A 23,617-nucleotide genomic window follows, 5' to 3' on the forward strand; every position below is an offset into this window, starting at 1 on the left:
TAAGCGCGTGTTGGATAGAGAATATCACTCCCCTACAATAGATATTAAATTAGATTTGGGGTCCCATTAGATTTCCTAATTACAAGTTACTCTCTGTTTTCTAATAAAAATCGAACAAGTTGAAAACAGAAAAAGTGAAGAGAAGAAGATGTTGATTCTTTATAACTTATTTTATGATCCCCGGATCAGCTGGTCCTCCGGCCATCTGCTTTTGGATGGAAACCACCGATATTTTACGGATTGCTTTTGGTATATATTATCTATCAAAAATTTATCCGATATATCAATCATATATTTTGGTATCGGGCAACCCGAAATATACAAGATTTTCTTTTACTTTTATCTCTACAATCTTAAAAATTCTGAGCTACAGTCCTACAATGTGAAATATTAATTAAAAATGTGACTCTTGGTCACTTTTTTCTAGACGGTTTTGTCTCTTATTTCTATTTTAAAATTTCAATATTTGTCATGTAAAAACAATTAAAGTATTTTGAAGGTAGTTGGGGCATAATTATAACTACAAAAAAATTTCTTTTGTTGTTTAGTGAGTGGAGAGTGGGTCCATGAGTGTAATTTAATTTATTTTTGAGGTCGTTTACTCCGAGAATATCCTCATAGGGACAAGATCGAGACCGTTGGATGTGTGATCCAACGGTCCGAAAATAAAAAAACAAACTCACATTCTCTCTCTTTCTTTTTGTTTTTTATTTTCGGACCGTTAGATCACACATCCAACGGTCTCGAAACCCTCATCCCTATGAGGATATCCTCGGGGTATCCCAGACCTTTATTTTTTAATGAATTAGGTGTGGGTTATATACATGTGCGTAGCACGTGCACCATACTAGTATATATAACTATTAACTAGAGATAGGTTTGACCTCGTTGTACCACTCTTTTTACGCGTTGCCATTAATATATACTAGCATGATGCATGTGCTCCATACATGATGTTTTGGTGTTTTTCATGACTAATTCGTAAATAAACAAAACTATAGGGACAATTTAGTAATTGTTATATGGGCCACACGTTGGAGCCAAATACTGTGGGAAAAGTGTGTTGAGTCTAAATGACATAATTGTCTTTATTATTATTTCAAATTTACTTTAACATTTTGATTGGGTGTTTTGTAATTTAATCAATTGGGTATGGGCAATTCCGTCCAAACAAAATGGTTGAAGAGACCAAGAGTTACATAAAAAAATAAAAAAATATTGTTGTGGGACTGTAGCTAACAGCCGCGTTCTTTAAAGTATTTTAGATATGTTAGGAAACTACTTATTTAGGTAGACTCCTAAATCCTAATGGCTTATTTTCAAGATGGCCAACTTGTGTGAAGATCTCGTTGAAGAAATCCTTCAACATCTTCCCATCATACAACTCATGAGGATCAAGTGTGTAGCAAAGGGTTGGTGTAGTTTAATTTCACATATTCGAAAATCAAGGCACTCAGCTCACACACTTTGTTAGTAATTCGGGATACGGCAAAAATTCGGTACAGGGAATAATCCGAGAATTATTCGGTGATTCAAAAAAATGGTACACTCAAATATTAGGTAAAAATTAAGCAATCGGCAATTATCGCGGTGTTTAATTAATAACGCATTTTTAAGCGTTTTATTTGCGAAAATTTGGAAGTCAAAAATTTGTGATATTATGTTAGTAAATATTAATAATAGTTGTCATTCTTTACAACATAACAAACATATCTAAACAATTTAGATACAAAAACATTGAAACCAATTGAATTGTCCACATAGGTATCTTAATTTATTTGTTCTTGGATTGAAATTACTGTTCAAATCTTAAAATACACACACACCATGACATGACAATTTAAATATTGCCCAAAAAGTGTAAAAGCAAAGCTTTTGGGATTAATTTATCACTAAAAATGTAAGAATTGGAGACTTAAAGTAAGAGTGAGAACACGTACATAAAAAATAATAAAAACGCAACCGAATTTTCATTCATTTTTTTTTAAGCCGAATTTTTCAGCAAAATCCGTATTATTCGTTTCAAGGCAAAAAATCGCTGAATTATTGCGAATCTTTCAAACATTCAAAAGTATTATACATTTTGCCCTTCAAAAATTCGATTCGCGAAAGGCTGAAATGCTAACAAGGCTCGCACAAGTGTTCAGTGCTCCTTTGCCAATCCAATTTCTCAGACGATGGGCATATACGAATAGACCTACAGGTAATGTTTATCCATGCAAAAGAACAAGATGAAGAAATAACAACGTTTTGAAAACATATAAAATATATTTTGGGTCTTGGATTTAAGGGTTTGTGGGCTGAAAAATAGAAGGCAGGAGAGAAGTCTCGCAGGGGTTCCCTCTCTCGGGATCAGTCTCTCTCTTGATTTCTTTTCTCCCTCTCCCTCTCGGTTTTTTTCAAGCTTTCTCTCTCGGGTTCAGAGGGAGAATCTCAGAGAATAAATTGGGTTTGAACAAAGGGTAGGTTAATTTGGTTATGGAAAATTAGTGGGTATTGATTGTTTGAAGGAATTGGGGTTTTCGCTTAATTTGATTTCAATTGAAATCAACTTGGGATTGGAGCTATTATCTACAGTGGAGGCAGAGCCAACCAAAGATATTTGATACCAAGAAGTTTAATTTGTTAATACTACTAAAGGAGTTGATGGAGTCGTAACCTTGTACTCTAGAAGGTACACTCTCGAGTAAGCCTTGTTGTGGCAAATCTAGTTATGTCATGAACGCTACAGTTTAGTTATGCAATATATATTGTTTGTCATAATGTTTGTTTGATAGATGTTGAACTGTTGAGTTCTAATATTGAATTGTCGAGTTTTAATTGAAGAACTACGTATGACTTGATCCCTTGAAGGGTACGTAGGCAGCCACCCGGCACAACCGCTTCCTTAGGTAGATACCCACCCCGTAGAGTTCTTTGTTTATAATGTTTGATCGTTGTTTTATTTCGTAACTATATATGTTAGAGTATGCTTAGTGTGATCTGTTTAATATTGAATTCTTACGTATTTTTGCTTAGAAGAACTGAAATTAAATGATTCAAGTTTAATGTTTTACGTATGTCATTTGATTACAAATAGACATGCAGAAATGACACTAAGACCCCTTAAATATTTATTACTATGAGTGTCATTATTTCTAGTTGTGTTTGTGTCTACCCGGTTGTTATATTACATATATCTTTATTTGTTTAATTTGTTTAGTCGATATTAGTTTAGTACTTAAGTGATTTGGTACTTGTCAAGACGCTTTAGTATTTTTCTTTTTTAGAAAGTTTTATAGAAAGTACTTATTGTTAAGGGCATAAACTTTTTGATAGTTATGTGACTTGGATGTATGTATTTAACTTGTGTTTTCGATAATGACTTTGTACGAGGTGCTTGGATGATCTAGCATTAGTCCAGACATTCAAGGACTTTGGCGTATTAAGTCCCAATGTTGAAGTGTTCTCATTTTTGAAAGCCGGTTACTTAACTGTTTTGGCATTGGTCGAGACAGTTAAATAGCTGAATTAACCAATGTGATATATATATTATTGTAATTTTTAGGTTATGACAGATTATTATATTTATAAATGTTGGATACAGAAGAGACTCTCTCGAATTTTTTCTAAAAAAGTCATGTATCTTAGTTATTTAATTGTTTTTTTTTTTCTGCAAATTTAGTGAGTTCCCACTAGAAGTTTTTATCCATGTTTGTAATCCCATGCCTAAGGCTGAGTCCAATGGCTCCCTATATCCTTTAAATTTGTTAAAAGTCAATAAAAGAGCTAAAATCAACAAAATAGAGGCTAAAAGTCAATAAAATAGAGCTAAAGTCAATAAAGTAGGGCTAAAATCAAAGGATTTTTTTCATCTCTATTTTACTCTCTATAAAGAGTAAAATAGAGAGATAGAGAAAAAAATCATTTGATTTTAGCTCTCTACTATTGATTTTTTAGCTCTACTTTATTGACTTTTAGCTCTATTTTGTTGATTTTAGCTCTACTTTTATGACTTTAACACTACTTTTAAAATCCCATGACTCCTAATCAATGGATTTCCCTTCCTCTAGTATCTCACCAACTCAGCTTTCGAGAAAATGTCCAGGACTAGGCTATGATGGTGTACCACATCACCATTATAAAGTGGTATACTATGCTCTTAATAGAAAAGAAATATGTTCCTCAGGGTACGTGGAAGTCGGAATATTTTCTTCTGACACTGGAAAATATAGAATACATCCAACAACATTCTTGAACTCTTCACTTCTAGCCGACAATAGAATATACATTTATACTCCTATTTCAGACTAGTTATGGAAAGGATAGATGATTTGGATACTGAATGACTGCTTGTTGGTATATAGTATATACCATATTCAAAAGAATGTATTCAGGCTCACGAAATTTGCCCAAGATAAGTGGAGATGACAAAGTTAAACCTCGGTTTTATGGATTATTGTGGGAGTCAAAAGAATGTTTACATTATTGTTACTACTACAAAGATGGTATTCGTATTTGGAAATATATCCATGACAAATTGACAATCCATATATTGGAAATGGATCATACTACTAACGGAAAGTGGAAGTTAAAGCACACGGCAAAGCTTGTGAAGTTCATAAAAGAACACCCCGAAGCCTTTGGTCCCACTGAATTGGATTTCGGTATATATACTCCTTGATCCTGGTGGTTTTGATAAAGACTTGCAAGCTTTGTACATTCAACTCCCAAGAACTATTCTTTGTTACAATCTCGAAACCCAGAGGTTAAGAAAAGTATAGACATCAAGAGAGGATTTGTCTCCTTTTCAACGATCTTCTTTCTTGTATACAATTCAGTGGACTGAATGTACTCTTAGGAGGTGATTGCAAGTTTATAAAATGTTAAATTCTATGTTTGTGGTGATGCTAGAAGAGTTGTAACATTGATATATTAGAGAAACAAAAAAAAAGAATAATAGAGAAGACTAGAGATTAATTAGGATTAGAGTTCAGAGTTCTTAGATATGAGAGTTTTTGTTTTCTACCTAGAGTTACATATTTATACTAACCTAAAATATGATAATAGAAACTACTAGATATGGATGTCCACACTTATAGAATCGTGGGACTTTATATATATGGGATATTCTAATACTCCCTTTCAAGCTGTAATTACACAAACTATGCAAATTACAACTTGGAGTGAAAATAAAATAAAATATAAGAATATTGCTCCCCCTTTCACATAGAACTGTCTTTAGTTGAAGAACTTGAACAACTGTTGAGACGTTCTGGAAAGTGAAACAGTCGGTGTAGGCAATGGCCTAACCTAAATACTGAAGGTGTACCACAGTTACAAACTGAAATCATAACACCGGTTTACTGGCGCGCTGCTTGGCTACTACTCACTCCATTCGCTGTTATGGTTGTTATAATATAAATTGAAAACAATAACACTAATTTGATGTACACTTCTTAGCTGCTACTATCAATATCACTGTTAATGTCAACAAAATATTATTATGGGTACTCCTAAATACTGAATACTGGTGCAGTTATAACTTGACTGCTACCTGAAACATACGTGCAGTTTATGTTTGACTGCTACCTAAAACATACGTGCAGTTTAGGCGTGACTGCTATCTAAAACATACTTGCAGTTTAGGCTTGACTGCTACCTAAATACTGATGAGTGCATTTTAAATTTGACTGCTACTTGAAACATACTTACAATTTAGGCTTTACTACTACCTGAATACTAAAGACTAAATGGTGGATATGCCTTGTCATGAAGAGTTCGCCAAGGCATGCTGGAATATGGAGACATGAGTACTCTTTCTCATACGTCTCCATATTCTCCTTCCCTCATATACTACTGAATGTCTTCATATCTACCTATTCCCCCTCTCAAGTTGGAATATACAAGGCGAAGGTGAAACATACCAAGACTTGTCTATTCCGGCTTGAACTTGGAACTAAGAAAACCAAATACCAACTTATACAACCAACCAATGCCCACTTAAAAAAAAACAATATTTCATACTCCATTACAAAAAAAAAAATTCTAACAGAACATGTATCAAACAATACTCACTATGGAGGGTGGAGGGTGGGTTGCGCTTTTTATGACTGCGAACCTCTGGAGCAATGGAAGATATAAAGAATAATTCCTCGTAAGATAGAGGTCGTGTGCTCCTATAATACTTCAAAAATCTTGGAACCTGATGTGTGGAGGCTAGAGCGCGTGCGCACCTTGGGCAAGATATATTGGGCGCGCGCGCCCTCTACTTTTCCAACTTCTAGTACTATTGTTTTGCGAAAGCTGGAAAAAAAAACTAACTTTTTTTTCACGCATGGGTGCATACGGCCTAGCTATAATTGGAGCGCTTGCGCACCTCCTTTGAATGAAAAATGAACAATACAAAGAAAACTTACTTTTTTTTCACGGCATGGGCGCGTGCGCCCCTTGGGCCTGGCTATAGTTGAGTGCGTGCGCGCCTCGTCCAATACTAACTGTAGAGACTGCGAGATATAGAGAGATTGTACCCCTCTTATCAATACTAAGACAGAGAGATTGTGGAAGACATAAACTGCAGAAGCGAAACAATACTAAGAAATCAATACTGAGAAACTTCGAATATCTCTCCTAGCATTCTTCAAACAAACTTTAAACACCAGCGAAATCTTGAAAAGAGCCTTGAACATGACAATGAACAGTACCGGTGAACAATTAACCTGTCCAGAGAAAGATTGAAACTTGAATCGAGATATAAACACTTCTTCTTGTGAGAAAGATTAAAACTTGAATTGAATATTATACTGAAAACTAAAAAGGATTGATTTTTTTATTGTTAGTGAGGGATTCCTCTCCTAGCATACCACTAAACTTTGATTTGAACCTGATGCTCTGATACCATGTTAAATTTTATATTAGTGGTGATGCTAAGAGAGTTGTGACATTGATATATTAGAGAAACCAAAAAAAAAACAATGAAGAAGACTAGAGATTGATTAGGGTTAGAGTTCAAAGTTTTTAGATATGAGAATTTTTATTCTCTATCCAGAATTACATATTTATACTAACCTAAAATATGATAATATAAACTACTAGATATGAATGCCCACACTTATAGAAACACTTAATTGGCATAGTATACAACGTACTATACATGTTTTTGCACTTTGGATACTATACAATTTTCTAGGCATTAAACTACATTGTACTATCAAAAAAAATTCAAGTTGCGACCTGGGCAAATATTCTGGCCAAAATCTACTGACGTGGCCAAATTTGGAGGTTTTATAATCCTATGTGGAGACATGTCATTTTATTTATTATAAAAAACGTGTGTTGACATTTGCCACACAAAATTGAATAGCCAACAAGTTGAATGTCATTTCGTGATTTTCCCTCTCCAACTTTTCCCTCTCTTTTTGATTAGCCAAAAATTGGAGATTTCATCAAAACCCTAATTGACCAAAATTTGTTGTCTTTAAGATTAAATTGCCTAATTCACACAAACCCTAATCTATATAAAACACTAATCCATAGGAATCTAGTCCAGATTAAAGTAAGTTAATGTTTTTTATTCTTAAGTTAATGTTTTTTATATTGTTTTTTGTCATATTGTTGTCAGCTATTATACATGAATATTATACTATGATTGTTGTTATATTATTGATATATTGTTGCTAAATTACTGCATTGGAAACAGTTGTAATTAATCTCCATCATGGGGGTTCATTTGTTACTAGTCCAGACCTTCATTACCTTGGTGGTAGGATATAGTGCTTGGACAATATTGATCCAGATAGGTTTGGATATTTTGATTTAAAATCAATGGTGGAAGAGTTGGGGTATTATAATGTGAGTAAAATGCACTATGGTCAAGCCAGCAGTAAGGGTTATATGTTAATTTTTGATGATACTAGTATTATGAAAATGCTGCAAGAAGCTAGGGCTGGGAATAGAATTGAGGTATACATTGAACATGATGTTGAGGTGGATTCAAGTGAACAAAATGTTGCGCATGATATTGAAGTAGTTAAGTTAGAGAATGGAGAAGACATCGAGATACAAACTCCGTTACAGAGTGATAAGGTTTGTATTTCATATGATAATGAGTCAGATGAGGAAGATTTTAGGTTTGAGGATTTGCCTGAATTGTCTGATAATGATGAGGAGCTTATTGAAGTTAGGAAAATGATAGAAGAAAGGAAAAAACGAAAAAAAACTTGAAAGAATGAAATCAATTTGGGATGATGGTGATCATGAACCTGAAGTGAATGGTACTAGAGCTGAGCAAGCAATGAATGCTGAAGGTGATGATGATGTTGAAGCAATGAACGCTAGTAATCGGTGTGTGTAGATGGATGGGCTTTATGTTGATGAAGGCAACAATGTGTTTATTAGTGATGATGAAGTTGACCATGGGGATGTTGATAGTGACTATATAGATTCAAGTGATTATGAAAGTCCGTGATAATCGATGAGGATGATGGTATTAGAAAAACCAAGAAGTTTAGGTACCCTAGTTTTGATCCCAAGATCGATGTATTTCATGTGCAACCAAGACTAGGGATGGTGTTTGCATCCCCTAATCAGCTCAAAGATTGTTTGAAGGATTTTGCAGTTGCTCATGGGTACCAACTTTGGTTGAAGTTAAACAACCGAGAAAAGAATCCTTGCATTATGCGGCCGAGGATTGCCCATTTAGACTATATGCTAGTTGGATGACAAGCAAGAGAAGCTTCCGGATAAAGTCCTATATAGAAGAACATAAGTGTTCAAGGATATTTGATGTCCAGTTGCTAACCGTGTAAAATGGATTGCTAGGATATATGGAGAGAAGATCTTGAAGTATCCTAAAATGAAATTGAAGGATTTGAAAGAACATATTATGCACAAGTTTAAGCTTGATGTGACATTGTGTCGGTGTAGCAGAAGAGCTAAAGCATAAAAGTTCTAGATGCACGATGGAAAATAGGTTACCGGTGTATATGCAAAGTTGTGGGACTACCAATTTGAACTAAAAGGAGTAATCCAGGGAGTACTATTGAGATAGAATTATTTCATCCTACACCTAATGAACCCTGCAGGTGTTCAAAGCGCATGTATATAGGGTTTTTTGCACTTATAAATGCATGGAAGAGTGGTTCTGGAGACCAATTATTGGAGTTGATGGATGTTTCTTGAAGGGGGTATTGCAAGTGGGGAGCTACTAGCGACCATTGGTAGAGATGCAAACAATCAAATGTTCCCAATAGCATGGGCAAGTTGTAGAAGTGGAAAACTTCGGATAGTTGGATGTGGTTTTGGATTTCTTTGATGCAAGACTTGGGTTATAGTGAGGTCGAGGGTCTTGGGTTGACTATTATTAGTGACGATTACAAAGGGTCTTGTACAAGTGATAAAAGACTATTTGCCTTTTCTTTGAGCACGAAATTGTGCCGGACATGTATATGCCAATTTCAAGAAGACATTCCCGGTTTACGGTATAAGTTTACATTTTTGGAAGGCTAGCAAATGTGGGACTCCTCAAGAGTTTGAACAAAACATGGATGAAATGAAAAAGTATTACGAGGATGCATATCACCCTTTGCATGGTGAAGCAAAACCCAAGACGATTGGTCAAGAGCTTTTTTTAGCATGTTTCCTTGTTAGGATTCTATTGACAACAACATATCGCGAGACATTTAACTCAACAATAGTGGAAGCAAGGGAAAAGAACATCATAGAAATGCTTGAGGATATCATATTGCAAAGTAATGGCTAGAATGCAAAAGAAGATTGCAAAGAATGGCTAATGGAAGACTGCCTTTTGTCCTTTTATAATGCAAAAGTTAGAAAAAAAATAAAAAGATCATAGGTTTTGGGCTGCACATTACAATGGAAGCAACTCATTTGAGGCCAGGAAGAACAAATATGAGGCCTTTACTGTGGATGCAACTGCTATGAGATGCAGCTGTAGAATGTGGGAAATGAATGGCATCCCATGTCCACATGCCATTTCAGTTATGTATTATCTCAACATTGATCCATTGCAGTATGTATCTAGTTGGTATAGTGTGGCAGAGTACAAGAAGATATATAGTCATGTGTTACAACCTTTGAATGGTCAAAACATGTGGCATAGGACAAAAAGGCCTGCTATTTTGCCTCCCATAGCAAGGAGGATGCCTGGCAGACCCAAGAAGAATAGAAGGAAGGAAGGAGTAGCAGTGGGAACTGGAAGAGTGACACAAGTGGGAACTGGAAGAGGAGAAGACAAGGCTTCTCACCAACTATCACGAGGAAGGGTAGGAAAATGCATTGTTCTAGATGCAATAGTGAGAAACACAACATAAGGTCATGCAAGTCTACGGACCCACCACTTAGAAAGAAACAAGTGAGTATGCATTTGTCTTTTACTTTTATAAGTTATTTTTACAACTGGTTTTGATTGTATTTAAATATGTTAATATAATATTAGGTGAGGAAGAAGAAAGGAGAAGTGAATAATGTCCCAGCTGAGGATGCAACTAATGAAGGGCCAACTAATGTAACAGTTGAGAATGCCAGTAATGAAGGTAGGTGTACAAAAGGCAGAGGTACAAGGGGTAGAGGTCAAAGAGGGAGAGGAAGAAGGGAACCAGTCCCTATAGGCTTTGGAGTATACACTAGTCCTGAAGGAGAAACTTACATCAATGTGAGTCTTCTAATATATTTAATGTATTTTTCATTTATTATATTTTGTGCATTATCTTATTCATAGTGTATTATGTGTAGACTGCTTCAAGATTGACACCCTTGAATTCAAATGAACCATCTCCAAGTAATGAAGGGCCAAGTACTTTAATAGATGAGAGTGCAACTAATCAGCAACCAAGTACAAGGGGTAAAGGTACAAGGGGTAAAGGTACAAGGGCTAGGGGTGAAAGAGGAAGAGGAAGAGGAAGAGGAAGCAATGAGCCAATTACTGTTCCACTTGGTGTAAACACTAATACTATTGAAAGAGAAGCTAACATCAATGTAAGTGTTTTAGTTTAGTTTTTTCAATAAATTAGTTTGAGTGCATTGACTTATTCATTGTGCATGACTGTGTGAAGGCTTCGCTTCAAGATTTTGTTCCACTTGCACCAAGAGTAAGCTGTGTCAATGGGTGATGGAGTACACATATTACCTCCAACTGGAAGAAAATATTTTCATGTAAGTTATTACTTTAAGTTTTTTATTCATTTAAGTGTCTACAATTTAAAATTTAGTTTAGTTTATGTCTTTATTCTTTAGTTTAGTTTGGTAAGTTTTTATTAATTATGCTTTATTTCTTATATAGCCACCACAAGAAAGGAGAGTTGTACAAAGGAAGACTTCAAGTGCAAGTGATCAAGTTGGAAGTAGTCAAGGGTCAAATAATACACCACTTGGAACTCATGAATCAAGTACTGCAAAGAGTACAGCATAAGGCATCCCATGAATTATTTGGTAAAATTGATCTAGCTCATTTTGGTGTTTTAAGAGTGTATTAATGGTTTCAAATTTGTTGCTTTAATGAACAAGTGTCACGTTTTGTATGTTTCTCTCAAACATGGTCATGCAAAGAACAAGTGTCATATTTTGAATGTAAGAAAATAGTTTTTTTTTTTTTTTTTTTTGTCAAAGAGAATGCTTTAATGAACATATTGAAAACTGATTTGACTAATGTCTTGTAAATAGTGTTATAGTTTTAATTTTGGACTTTATAGTTGGTGATAATTAATGGTGTTTGGTATGCAATCTATAAAACCATCCTAGAAGGGTAGAGGTTGTATGCAATAGGTTTAGATTCGAAAAAACAATGCCCAAGGGTCAGATGATCCATGTTGAGGGTAAGGGAGAACCCAAAACTTTTGAAAGAGCATTGGTTGCAGTTTGGGACCTCATCAAAACAAAGGAGGGGAAGAGAGTGTTCATGGAGGTTGTTTATGAGAATGATGCCATTAATTTGAAGCCTTGTGACGACCGTGGAAGGGTGTGCATCATTGAAATGCATTGGAAGAGGGAGAGTCAAGTCGACCTAAAGAACCAAGTCCGAAGTTCCACCGGATTGAACATAAGCTCGAGGAAATCTCCAAGGTTACCGGTAGTGATAAATGAAGCAAATGAGGGAATCGGACCAACACCATCCAAGCAAAGAAGTTCAAGAGGTTATCCTGGTCTTTGCTGGCTGGCCGCAGCCTTATCCCGGTTTTGTATGAAGTCCAAGAAGTCTAAGAAGTGAACTGATGTTTGATGTGTTGTTTGATGTGTTGAAGTGTTGAAGTGAACTGATGTTAGGTTTATCTAGGCAGTGTCTTGTGTCTTGTTCTTGTTTCTATGTTTTGATGTTTTTTTAGCTTGGTTGTCTTGTTCTATGTTAAATTATCAAGTCATGATGTAGTGTAGTGATGTTTAATGTTTGCTTTTGCTATGTTAAATTATCAAATGCATTTTTCATTACATACATACAGTGACATAAACACAGAAACTAGAGAACTCTACAATTTCATTCCATTTTTATTTTCATTCAACTCATTACATTATAAAACCATGTTCGTAACATTACTGTAAACACGTAAAACCAGATAACTCTACAACTTCATTCCATTTTCATTTTCATTCAACTCATTACATTACAAAAACCATGTTACAGAACATTACAGAAACACAGAAACCAGAGATTCAACTCATTACATTACAAAAACCATGTTACAGAACATTACAGAAACACAAAAATCAGAGAACTCTATAATTTCATTCCATTTTTATTCAACTCATTACATTACAAAAACCATGTTACAGAACATTACGTAAACACAATGCACTTCACTTATTAACCAAACAAATACTTGTAAAGCAAGAATACAATGACCAAAATCAAACAAGTTTTCTTCATCTTATAATTTCGCATTCCAAAGTCATGCCACCTTTTTCTTCAACTCGTTCTCTTCTTCTTCCGAGTGAACAATTACATTCAATTTTCCTTGCAACTTCACCTTTTTCATGTTAGCTTCCTCCAAACTTTCTTTCAATTGTCAAATCTCTTTGTACAAATCAATGAACATTTGCTTTGTTGATTTTGGAACTTTGTCCTCCCAATCAAAGTAGCCACAATCGTGAGTTTTGTAATTTGTACAACCAAAAATCTTCTTCCCAAATTTCCAAATGTCTTTGACATTACCAAAGGAGAGCTCTCCACAAAAGCATGAATGATTGAATTGATAGAGGTGGGCGACATTTTGAACTATTCAAATTGAGAGTTAGGGTTTCAAATTGAGAGTTATGGTTTTCAAATTGAGAGTTAGGGTTTTCAAATTGAGGGAAGAAGGTTAAACTTGCAATTGAGAGTTAGTGTTTCAAGTTTTCAAATTAAGGTACCAGGTCACGTGTATTTCAAAAATGTCACATGTCTAGATGGCCGGACACGTGGCATAGGCCGGTGGCCACATCAGCAAAAATTGACCGGAAATACTTCCAAGTCGCAAAGTGATAATTTTTTGATAGTACAATGTAGTTTAGTGCCTAGAAAATTGTATAGTATCCAAAGTGCAAAAACATGTATAGTACATTGTATACTATGCCAATAAAGTGTTATAGAAACGTAAGACTTTACACATATGACATTCTAATACTGACATATTCTAATATATATAAAAAAAGAGGTGATTGCAAACTGTTGCTTCCTAAAATGGAGTTTATGAAAAGCAGCCGAGGAAGACCTCATCTTTTACTTGAAGATGATAGTTCTGATGTTTTACTTTAATTATATGATCATTCTATCTTTGTCTGAGTTATCCAGTGCATCTGCTACAAATCAAGTCACCTGTCAGTCTGTAACAAAAGTTTCTGTTGGGGCGTGTTGGGTGCCGATATGGAAAGTCACAATATAATTGCGACAAGATTCACTAGATATGAATTATTGGTCCCAGTGCATCAGTAGAAGAAATTATTTTCATTGTAAATTCTACTGGCAGCTAGTAAATAAATCAATAAATTCCATGGATCAGTGCTGCTCACCAGTATCTCAAGTCAACTTCAAAATATGGAGTCTATTTCTTCCTTAAAATGTTATTTCACTTGTGTCATCCTTGCCGCAACTTCCTTAAAAAAGCACTGTATATGAGTTTACAGCTCAATGTTGAACCATATCAGCCCCAATCTCCTGAAAGGTGGGCACTTGTTTAAACGGTGAGGGCAAAAAGGATCTAGAAAGTGTTCTGAATTGTGATTGACTAAACTGATAAAGAAATCCATCATGTGCAGAACAATGTACAACACGATCTTAGTAAAACTGTTTAAACAGTTATTTTACAAGGACTTAATAATATGGTCTATCACAACGAAGTAAATGTTTTTGCAGGGAACGGTGCGAAGTTTAATTAACTTGAAGCCATGTCAGTTGATATCTATTCTCGTTCCCTAAACTGAGTGGCAGTGTTTAGCATCCCGCAAAAAAGAAAGGAATAAATAAATGAATCTTTTGCCCCTCAGTGCTCTCTCCTAGTGTCTGGGTATTGCATACAGCCAACAGCCACCAGATGTCCTTTGTCAAGGTTCAATGATGTCCTTTTAACTGCAAAGCCACAACATAAACATTATGTGTTTATACAATCATTTAAGTTTAATCACATACCTGGCAAAATCTTATAAGCAGGTTCCCTCTGCAAAAGAACATTTGCGTGTCTAATATATTTGCATGGCTAGAGGTAACTACAAACTTGATCGTGCAGGGTTCACAAAATTGAGACTAATTCTCTGTTTTAGGTTTTAATTAGGTTTGCATCTAGGTATGCATTATCATGTTCTCTTTTGATATTTTAATAAACTGGTAGGGGTCTGCCTAACCTTGATCGTGCAAGGTTCACACATACAAAAACAAAAAAAAAATGTAATGTTATTTGCATTTGTTATTATGTTTACGACTGACATGTCTGAGGGACACAGACCTCTACATACTTCAGATAACAAAATATAATGTAAAACCAGAATAAAAGGTCTACATACTGGTTCTTGCTATGCGCTAGAAATTGCTTTGTATCCCTCCTTCTCAAGGAGTTCTGCTATTGAGATGTCACCAGTCTTTATGATTCTGCCATCGTCCTGAACCAATATTAAGCTTCGGTTAAAGGAAATCAATCTCTAGACTTACAAATTAAAATGCAAGATTCACAGTCAGACTCTCGGGCAAAGAGTCTTTCTGGTAATTTAACAATTATTGGAGTATCTCCAAGTAAAATTACAACGTCCAGTTCTAGTATGGACAATTTCAGGAATCAAATCATAGGATATTCTTAATGAATCCATAGTAATATAATAATTACATTTGTAACATGGGCTAGTTGTAAAAAGAATAACACGGAAAAAACCTAGAAGTACAAGGTTTATTTATTTATTTGATGATAAAAGTACAAGATTCAAACACATTTACAAATGGAAAAGTTATTAACAAAAACAATTTTAAAATATCAAATAATAAATGGATAGTAATGGCACCAAAAAATATTTACATTATCTGAGATGGTGGGGGATTCTGTAGATGAAGGCAAAAAAAAGAGCATTGATGGAAATTTACTGCCATTGTGGCATGTATACAAGTTAAAAAAATAAAGGTTAACTAGTATTACCCCCCTACTAGATGAGCCAATTAGGATTTCCCCCAACTAGATGGAGAAATTAGGGTCTCCCCCCTGAGTACACACAAAAAAAAACACGGTCAACCTAATTGACTTTTTTTGTGTGTATTCAGGGGGGAGACCCTAATTTCCCCATCTAGTTGGGGTAAATCCTAATTGGCTCATCTAGTAGGGGGGTAATACTAAAAGATCCAAAAAATAATATAGGTGGATGTGCATTTTATATTATGCCATACAAACAGGATCCTTTTCTACAATTATAGAGGTTTAAATTCATATTGGGATACATGTCGACAATCTAAAGGCATAGTGATTAGCTAACTGAAAATATAAAAATAAACGTTGTAAACTCAAGAATCCAATCAATATCCTACCAAGGAATTATTTAAAAAGTATTTCTTACAATATTTCAAGTTACAAGTGTATCCTTTCAAAAATTCGATTTTTTATTAATCATCTCAAAATTACTCACCATGATATGGACATACTTGGGCTTGATATAATCCAAAAGCCGCTGGTAATGAGTTACCATTAAAACAGAATTCTTGGAAGTCAAAAGCCCGTTGACTGCTTGTGCTACAACTTGAAGTGCGTCAACATCTAACCCAGAATCTATCTCATCTAAAATACCCACATCTGCGCCAAGTACCTGAAGTAACAGGAAGGTTGTATTTAGAGGGAAAAAAAGCGTAAGAAAAGTTGTGGGATAAAAAATATATGGAAGCTTTTCGAACTCATAAAACATCATCAAAGGAGCATAAGCATATTTCCGCGATAACAAAACCTAGAATGTATGATGAAAAGTGTGTGAAAGTGAAATCAACTTGAAAAGTTAGCGATCTCTGGTTCTTGGAAAATTCAATAAATGGATTGGATATAGAGCTATAAGAACTTTCATGCTTGGAGAAGCAAAATTTCACGAATTACACCAATTACACCAATTGTCATTCCTTGAAGGTGTCAGTGGCCTACTGGTAAAAAAAAAAAAAAAAAAAAAAAAACTTTCATTCCTTGAGAACTCTTATCTTATTATGAGATGTAAAAACTCTTAAAAGCATTCTGATGTATTAAGTTGACAATTTTATCTCTGTCATGCAGGTTGGCTGGAATCACCATGTCAGTATTCCATTTAGGACAAAGATTGCAATGGACTTGATTAAGATCATAAAAATCTTTGGTTCAACAAAATTCTAGCTTTGAATTACTAAGCGTACACATTCACAGCTATAAGAGAAAAATGATTGCAACAGAGAAACCCCAACTTCTCCTTGCTTTTTCAAAACTATGCACATACTAGTGTTATGCTAGATAAAATCATAAAAACAAAATGCACTTACATAACCTTGAGCAGAATTAGTTTAATATGTGAATAAAATAATCAAAGTTAACAAGACAAATACCGCAAGCTGCAAAATCTCATTGCGCTTCCTTTCACCACCACTGAATCCTACATTCACATTTCGGTCCAAAAAGGTCGGATCCATCTTCACAACTCCAAGCTTGGTAGAAACGATTTGATAGAACTGCAAACAAAGTGGGGCCAATGATACTGTAAAACACAACATAGTTTGCCTTTGCAAAACTACCTTGAGCAAGAGTAAATATCAATGCATCAGACCAAATAATTTGGAGGGGAAAGAAAATAATTGTTAAGCTACTGCACAATAGATGAATAATTTAAGTAACTACTCTTTTTAAACAAAGGCCCTACATAACATTCCAATTAGAACTTAGAAGCACTAATCTCAACTCCTTACAACATTATTCCAGTTGCTTTTATTTATCATGTATATTTTGTATCCATTCGAAATATGCTTTCATAATGAAATCTAATTAATAAAAACCTAGATCATACAGATGGTTGGACACTGTTGAGCACCGAATGCCAGCTGTCAACTAACTCAACTAACCTCCAAGGACTTGAGCCCGAGGGACCGAGCATATATTCATGCACTTGTTCTTACGATCTCATGAGAATGGTAACTAACCCATGCCTCAACTAAATATATCGCTTAAGATAAAGTTCATTGGGGAAAGAGGATGTGCATTGTCAACGGCACAACATCAAACATAGACAATATACATGCAAGCAATAATGAAAACCCATCATCAAATTGATAAAGTCCAGGCAATAAACAGAAATTCAGCCACCGGATTCATACCTCTAAAGTACCAAGCTCTGGAAGACCTTGTTTTTCTTGTCGAGCATTGTAGGCCATATGCAGAAAATCAAAGTTACTCACACCAGGGATTTCAACTGGGGATTGAAAGCTCATAAAAATCCCCGCAAGAGACCTTTCCTCAGGTTCCATGTCAAGTAGATTTTCCCCTTTGAATATAACAGTACCTCCTGTAACCTCATAATCGGGATGGCCAACAAGAACCTGAAGACAACAAATACAACTTTAGGATTTCTAACAAGAAAGTAGGGTTCGCCTAAATTAATTAGGTTTATGTAAATAAGGAAAGTCAATTCCAGAATATAAGGTCTCATCTCTATAGGTGCTTCGGGAGAGCTTGAAGTGAATGGCAGGACCACAGGAGCATTTGAAAATCATCGTTTTATGAAATTGGCAGAAAACTATTTGACAAAGTTATGTGCATGGTCAAAAAGTTGCTTTCTTTGTACCTCTTTTATGTTTTTGATCCTTGTAATTTGTTACGTAGTAGTTTTACGGCTTATTACATACTGGCAACTAACAATGAACTCATTTGTTGGTCTGAACTCCAGATCACGTCAGCTGATGCTACAAAGTATGCTCCAACAACCCTGTTTATATTCTATGGGCAACACTTCTATTTTTTCTTATTTTCTAACTACGCAATGTACTTCCAGAAATGAGCTGCTAAGAGCAATGGACTTCAGACTTGCAGCGTTAAGAGATGAGTTGGTTGGTGCTTTTAACCAGGTGTCAGATGGTACATTCTCCTATAATCAGATCACTGATTTGGTCTCTTCTCCTCAGTTCTTTGAAGCAGTAGATTTAAGGTATCTTTTTTGGGACATAGAATTTTCAGTCCGTTTCTGTTATTATCTTTCCAGAAAAAAAAAATATCAATTCATTTTAAGATCATTTTATTACCTTAGCTATTGGGGACTGTAAACGCTAAGACGATTTTCTGCCGTTTGACATCTATTTTCTCAGGAATTCTCTGTCCAAGTATTTAGAGCTAAGCCATAAGAACCAGGATGCTTATCCCCATAACGTAGAAACAAAGTTTTCACAAGGTTTAGGGAATGAAAATCGGAAACTGAATGAAGGAACAGCTCAGGTGTGTTTGCCTGTAGTCAAACCTACAAGTTATGGTGCCTCCCCAGCCAAGGCTGCACAAGCTGAGTGCCAGAGTTCCACTGAAAGTGAGGATTCTTCTAACTCAAGTTCTGAAGATCAACCATATATAGAAAGAAGTCGCTCCCTGATAAGATTAGCATCCCATAGACAATCAGCTTCTCCAATGTGGAGGATTCAAATTGGTAAATCTGGATCTCGCAGGGCTACTACACTAACCTTAAGAGCCTAAGCTTTATTCCTGCCATCAAAAGGATATCTTCCAACGAAGATCCTGCTGAATACAGCATTGATGAAGGATCTGCTCGGCCATTCAAGAAACCTGTAAGCAATGCAAGCATCATGAGTGTTAAAGATGCAATCAGTCTTTTTGAGAAGAAGCAGAGCGATCAACGTCCCGATCTACAGAAAAAGAGGTTTCCAGCTGATAACAATGTTAGTACGAATAAATCTGTCTTGAGAAGATGGAGTGCAGGTATGGGGGATTCGTCCACCCAATGACCACCGGAGAGTTCTAGTCAAAATGCTCGTGAGATAAGTAATAACGATATAGTGGGTGGAGAAATTCAGAATACACCAGTGAAGGTGAAGCAGGATTGTGATTCGACCGGTGAAAGTACAAATGTTGCAAAAACTGCTGATGAGAGTGCATCACTAACAACGGGGGAAGAAAAGTCATCTTATTCAACGGGCAATCTGAGCGATAGTGGTTCAGCCCAAGCAGTTGATACTACGAACAGAGTAACGGTCTCTGCAGATTGGACTCAGCAGAAGGAAGATGAACTGAACCTTATGATGATGAAAATGATGGAGAGTAAGCCTGTAAGGAATCGTAGCACGGCAACTGGAGTTAGTAAAAGCCAAGAGCTTCATAGTGGGCAGAGGGGTGGTTTTTATGATCACTACAGGAAGAAGAGAGATGAGAAACTTACCAAACAAAAAAAAAAAATTCTGGGAAGGGGCGGGTAGAGAAGGAAGAAAAAAATTCAAAACATTGCAGGGCATCCTTGACCAAAGAAAGGTCGAGGTGGCTTCCAAGAAAGTGGGTATTGCAGGAAAGCAAGATTCTATTGGCAGGCCAAAGAAACCTCAGAAAAATCCATCTCCACCTTTGCAACCTAAAAAAGAATCTTCAAGAAATTCATCTCCACTTATGCAACCCAAAAAGGATATCTCCAGACCAGCTGCTCCAAAGAAGAGTTCACCCAAAGCATCTCCTCTACCTGCAACTCGCAAGTCATGGCCATCGGCACCATCCCCCAAAATTTCTTCTATCACCCCAAATAAAATATCTAGTGTAGTCTCCTCTTCTGGCACTACACCAACTCGTCGGAAGTCCAAGCCCACACCATCTCCAATTCAGTCAAACGGTGGAAAGATCCCAGCTGAAGCATAAGGGTGACAAAGGAACCACAACTGAGACTAAGCTGGTCTCGAAAGGCGTGGAAGGGAAGAAGCAGCGGGTAGTCGGAAGAAGCGGTGACGTTTCAGAAGCAAAAGCTCTGCATGCTTCTGGGGACAGTCCAGCTAAACCGAGTTTCTACAACAAGGTCACTAAAAAGGGTTCTGTGGTGCCTTTGGAGACAAAGCCGTTTCTACGTAAGAAATCAGGAACTGTCCTTGGTGCTATCCCAGTCAAGACAAAAGTTTCTCAGATTGATGAATCTTTAAACTGCGAGAATCTGATCCAACCTGAAGAGGCTGTTACTGAAACTTCCGAGCCAGTCAGTCAGAAACAAGAGAGGGATTCGGTCTCACCAATAGATAATGTTACTAATTTAGAAGCAGAAGATCCCGTAATTAGCAACCAGAAGTATGAATGCATAGAGAATGATGATCAATTTGTTTCTAAAAGTGATAATAGCTTCAAAAAGACAGTGGAGTTTCCTGTAGAGATTCAACCTGAAATTGAATTGTCCATCTCTCTGACTGCCTGGGTGGAAATAGGAGAGCATCAAGAACTGCCTGTTTCTAATGACAGCCTCTCTCATAAGTCAAATAAATGTTGAACCTGTAGCATTGTCAAGCCCACGTGTTCGACATTCATTATCACAAATGCTGCAAGAAGATAGTGGTGAACCTGAGATTATTGAGTGGGGAAATGCTGAAAATCCTCTAGCTATGGTATATCAGAAGGATGTAGCGAAGGGATTAAAGGAGACTTCTAAAATTCACTAGAAAGAGCAAGGGAGAGGCTGATGCAACTGGTTGGTCCAGCCCATCAGTCTTCTCTGATGGGGAAGAGGATGCCGAAGAACCTAAAGCAAGTAGTAAGAGGCACGCAGATGCTATATTGAGAAAGTCTTCTCATCAAGCAAAAGGCTTTGGTCATCTGAAGGCTTCGCTCGGGGCCAGCTGTGATGGTGGAAATTCAAGCAAGAATACAGACTCCACAGCTGTTCAAGATCTCCATTCAGGTAATTTTTGGTCCTTCATAGGATAAAAGATCTTGTGACTAGCTTGGATTCCATGTGCAATTAACTGTAAATTAATTAGATTTATGTAAATAGGGAAAGTCAATTCTAGAATATAAGGTCTCATCTCTATAGGTGCTTCGGGAGAGCTTGAAGTGAATGGCAGGACCGCAGGAGCATTTGAAAATCATCATTTTATAAAATTGGCAGCAAACTATTTGACCAAGCTACGTGCACGTATCAATGTTAGAGTACTGAAACTGACATATAGTGGCACAAAATAAACCCCCACCCACACACATAAAAAAAAATTCAAAAACAGGTACACCAATATGGCCTAGGAAGAGTTTCAACCAACTACTCTACACCAAAAGCCCAAGCTGATGGAGAGAAGACAACAATGTATGTCAAAGGGACTATAAGTCGACCAAGTGGTATTACAAACACACACCAGAACACGCTCCACAAAGCTAAAGCCGGACTACTCTGTTGCGGGGTACCTACATATTTTGTGCCACATTCCGTGTCTGTGTTTGACTTGAACACTAGACTCAGATACAACATTGACACTTCTAGATGAAGAGGTGGATGATAATGTAGTGTACCTTAAATAAGATATGACCCAATAAAACACAACATATTAGAGTTATGTTATGTTTATCTCGGACACTTGTACCCGTACCATGCAACACAACCAGACTTGCACTAAAACCAACAACCTCATAGGATCTACCACTTTGAACTGATGGATGAAGACAACAATGTATATCAAAAGGGCCACGATTTGTATGTAGAAGTAAGCAACAAAAGTGTAACAACACATGAAGATAAGAGGCGAACTCCAAAAAGAGGAATCGAACATTTATTGACCGATGTTAGGAAGTCTCTTGGGATTAGGGCGCCAAAATGCATTTGGGAGCCAGCCTCCATAGCCCACAACAACAAATTTCCATCCCCTTTATCGACCAAATAAAAGCTTTCGCTTCTGTCGGGCCTAACTCTGGTTTACACCACTAGCCGGTTTTCTAGTTTGTATTACTATTTAGTAGTGTAATAAAACAAAAATATCACACAACAATTAACATGTCCTCCCTATCTTTGTTGCTTATATCACACTTGTCTGCAATAAATGTATTACTAACCTTAGAAAACGTGCTCTTTCCAGAACCATTCTTCCCCATCACTGCATGAACCTACATAAACACAATATAACTAAATAAATCCTTTGCCTCAAATTAACTAATAATTCAGTTAAATTTTTATGAACTAAGCTAAAAAAACCAATATTTAATAGTTATAAAAAGTGGCCATCACCTCTCCTTCACGCATGATGAGGTTAATGCCATTAAGAATAGGTTGGTTTGTTTCTTTAACCACAGCTGTCAAATCTCTAACTTCTAGAAGTATCTTAGGAGATTCATCTTCGTTTTCTTTAGTGTAACTAGACGTTTGTACTGAGTCAACGGTTAAGCTTGACTTATTTGTTGTTAAAACTTGACGTTTGTGGTGATTCAAGTGTAATGAAGAAGAATGGGTTGTAAATAAAGTTGAAGTTGAGGGTAATGCTTTGAATGTAGAGATACGAGGTGGAGGAGTTTGGAAGTGGAGAGAGAAAGCCATTGGAAGAAGAAATGAGGTTAATCCTCTGTAAGAGGTTTAGTGTTTGACTTATGAAACGAAGATCAACAGATCAGTGGGACCGGGTCATGGGCAATTTGTAAGTATTATGGGCTTTTTTATGGACTACCCGATGAATAATTAAACAGTAACGGATCGGTTTTTTTTGCCTGAGGGAGGTTTTCTAATTATTTTAAAATAATATTAAAACTAATTCTAATTTTAGGGAGAAGAGGAGAATGCCATGTCAGCACTCCTTTATATAAGACTCCTTTCTTTGAAACTTTCTAATTAACAGTCCCCGTACAACTCTAATTAACAAGGAATCAACATCGGTAAGTAAAAATGTATATTCTCTCGTTATCTCATTAAGGAAATCTTAGTATGTCTGTTGCTTTTTAATGAACACCTTATGTTTTTTGTAAATATGTATCGATGTGCATGTATATGAATATTTCTTCTTAAGAAGTCAATCCAAAATAGTATATAAATGTTTCCAATTACATTATTGGAGATCTTTTGAATAGAAGTGGGAGGAGCAATTCGTTCTTAACAAGATTCCTACCAACTTTTTTAAAAACTTTGATCAATCAACCATCAACGTTAAGTAGAATACGTATGTATATGGCACTGACTTCTCAACAATGTTCAATCAACAATGTTCTCTAATCAATTGTAGTGATTTTTTTCCCCCAACGAGGAT

The 23,617-nt window shown here is 36.1% G+C and overlaps 1 protein-coding gene and 1 pseudogene across 1 annotated transcript; one reads left to right on the forward strand and one right to left on the reverse strand.

Moving 5' to 3' along the window:
* Nucleotides 1-14,162: 14,162 nt before the first annotated feature.
* NAP7 (non-intrinsic ABC protein 7) lies at nucleotides 14,163-22,946 on the reverse strand. Its single transcript, XM_086575687.1, has 7 exons — nucleotides 22,612-22,946; nucleotides 22,440-22,490; nucleotides 17,756-17,977; nucleotides 16,994-17,116; nucleotides 16,066-16,242; nucleotides 14,965-15,060; nucleotides 14,163-14,533 (listed from the first exon to the last, which is right to left on the reverse strand). The coding sequence occupies exons 1-6, from the start codon at nucleotides 22,915-22,917 to the stop codon at nucleotides 14,974-14,976; spliced, it is 966 nt and encodes a 321-aa protein (XP_086431813.1). The 5' UTR covers nucleotides 22,918-22,946; the 3' UTR covers nucleotides 14,163-14,533; nucleotides 14,965-14,973.
* LOC147483753 (uncharacterized) lies at nucleotides 18,213-22,430 on the forward strand (annotated as a pseudogene).
* Nucleotides 22,947-23,617: the final 671 nt, after the last annotated feature.

The sequence above is a fragment of the Coptis chinensis genome, chromosome 8, assembly GCF_015680905.1.
Source record: "Coptis chinensis isolate HL-2020 chromosome 8, ASM1568090v1, whole genome shotgun sequence".
Classification (NCBI taxonomy): domain Eukaryota; kingdom Viridiplantae; phylum Streptophyta; class Magnoliopsida; order Ranunculales; family Ranunculaceae; genus Coptis; species Coptis chinensis.

Bases quoted from the DNA above. Each gene is read 5' to 3' on its own strand.
- NAP7 (XM_086575687.1), bottom strand. From the start codon at position 22,917: ATGGCTTTCTCTCTCCACTTCCAAACTCCTCCACCTCGTATCTCTACA. The intron at 17,117-17,755 runs GTATGAATCCGG...CTTTGTTTGCAG, and splicing joins CAGAGCTTGGTACTTTAGAG to TTCTATCAAATCGTTTCTAC. The intron at 16,243-16,993 runs GTATTTGTCTTG...CTGTTACTTCAG, and splicing joins ATGAGATTTTGCAGCTTGCG to GTACTTGGCGCAGATGTGGG.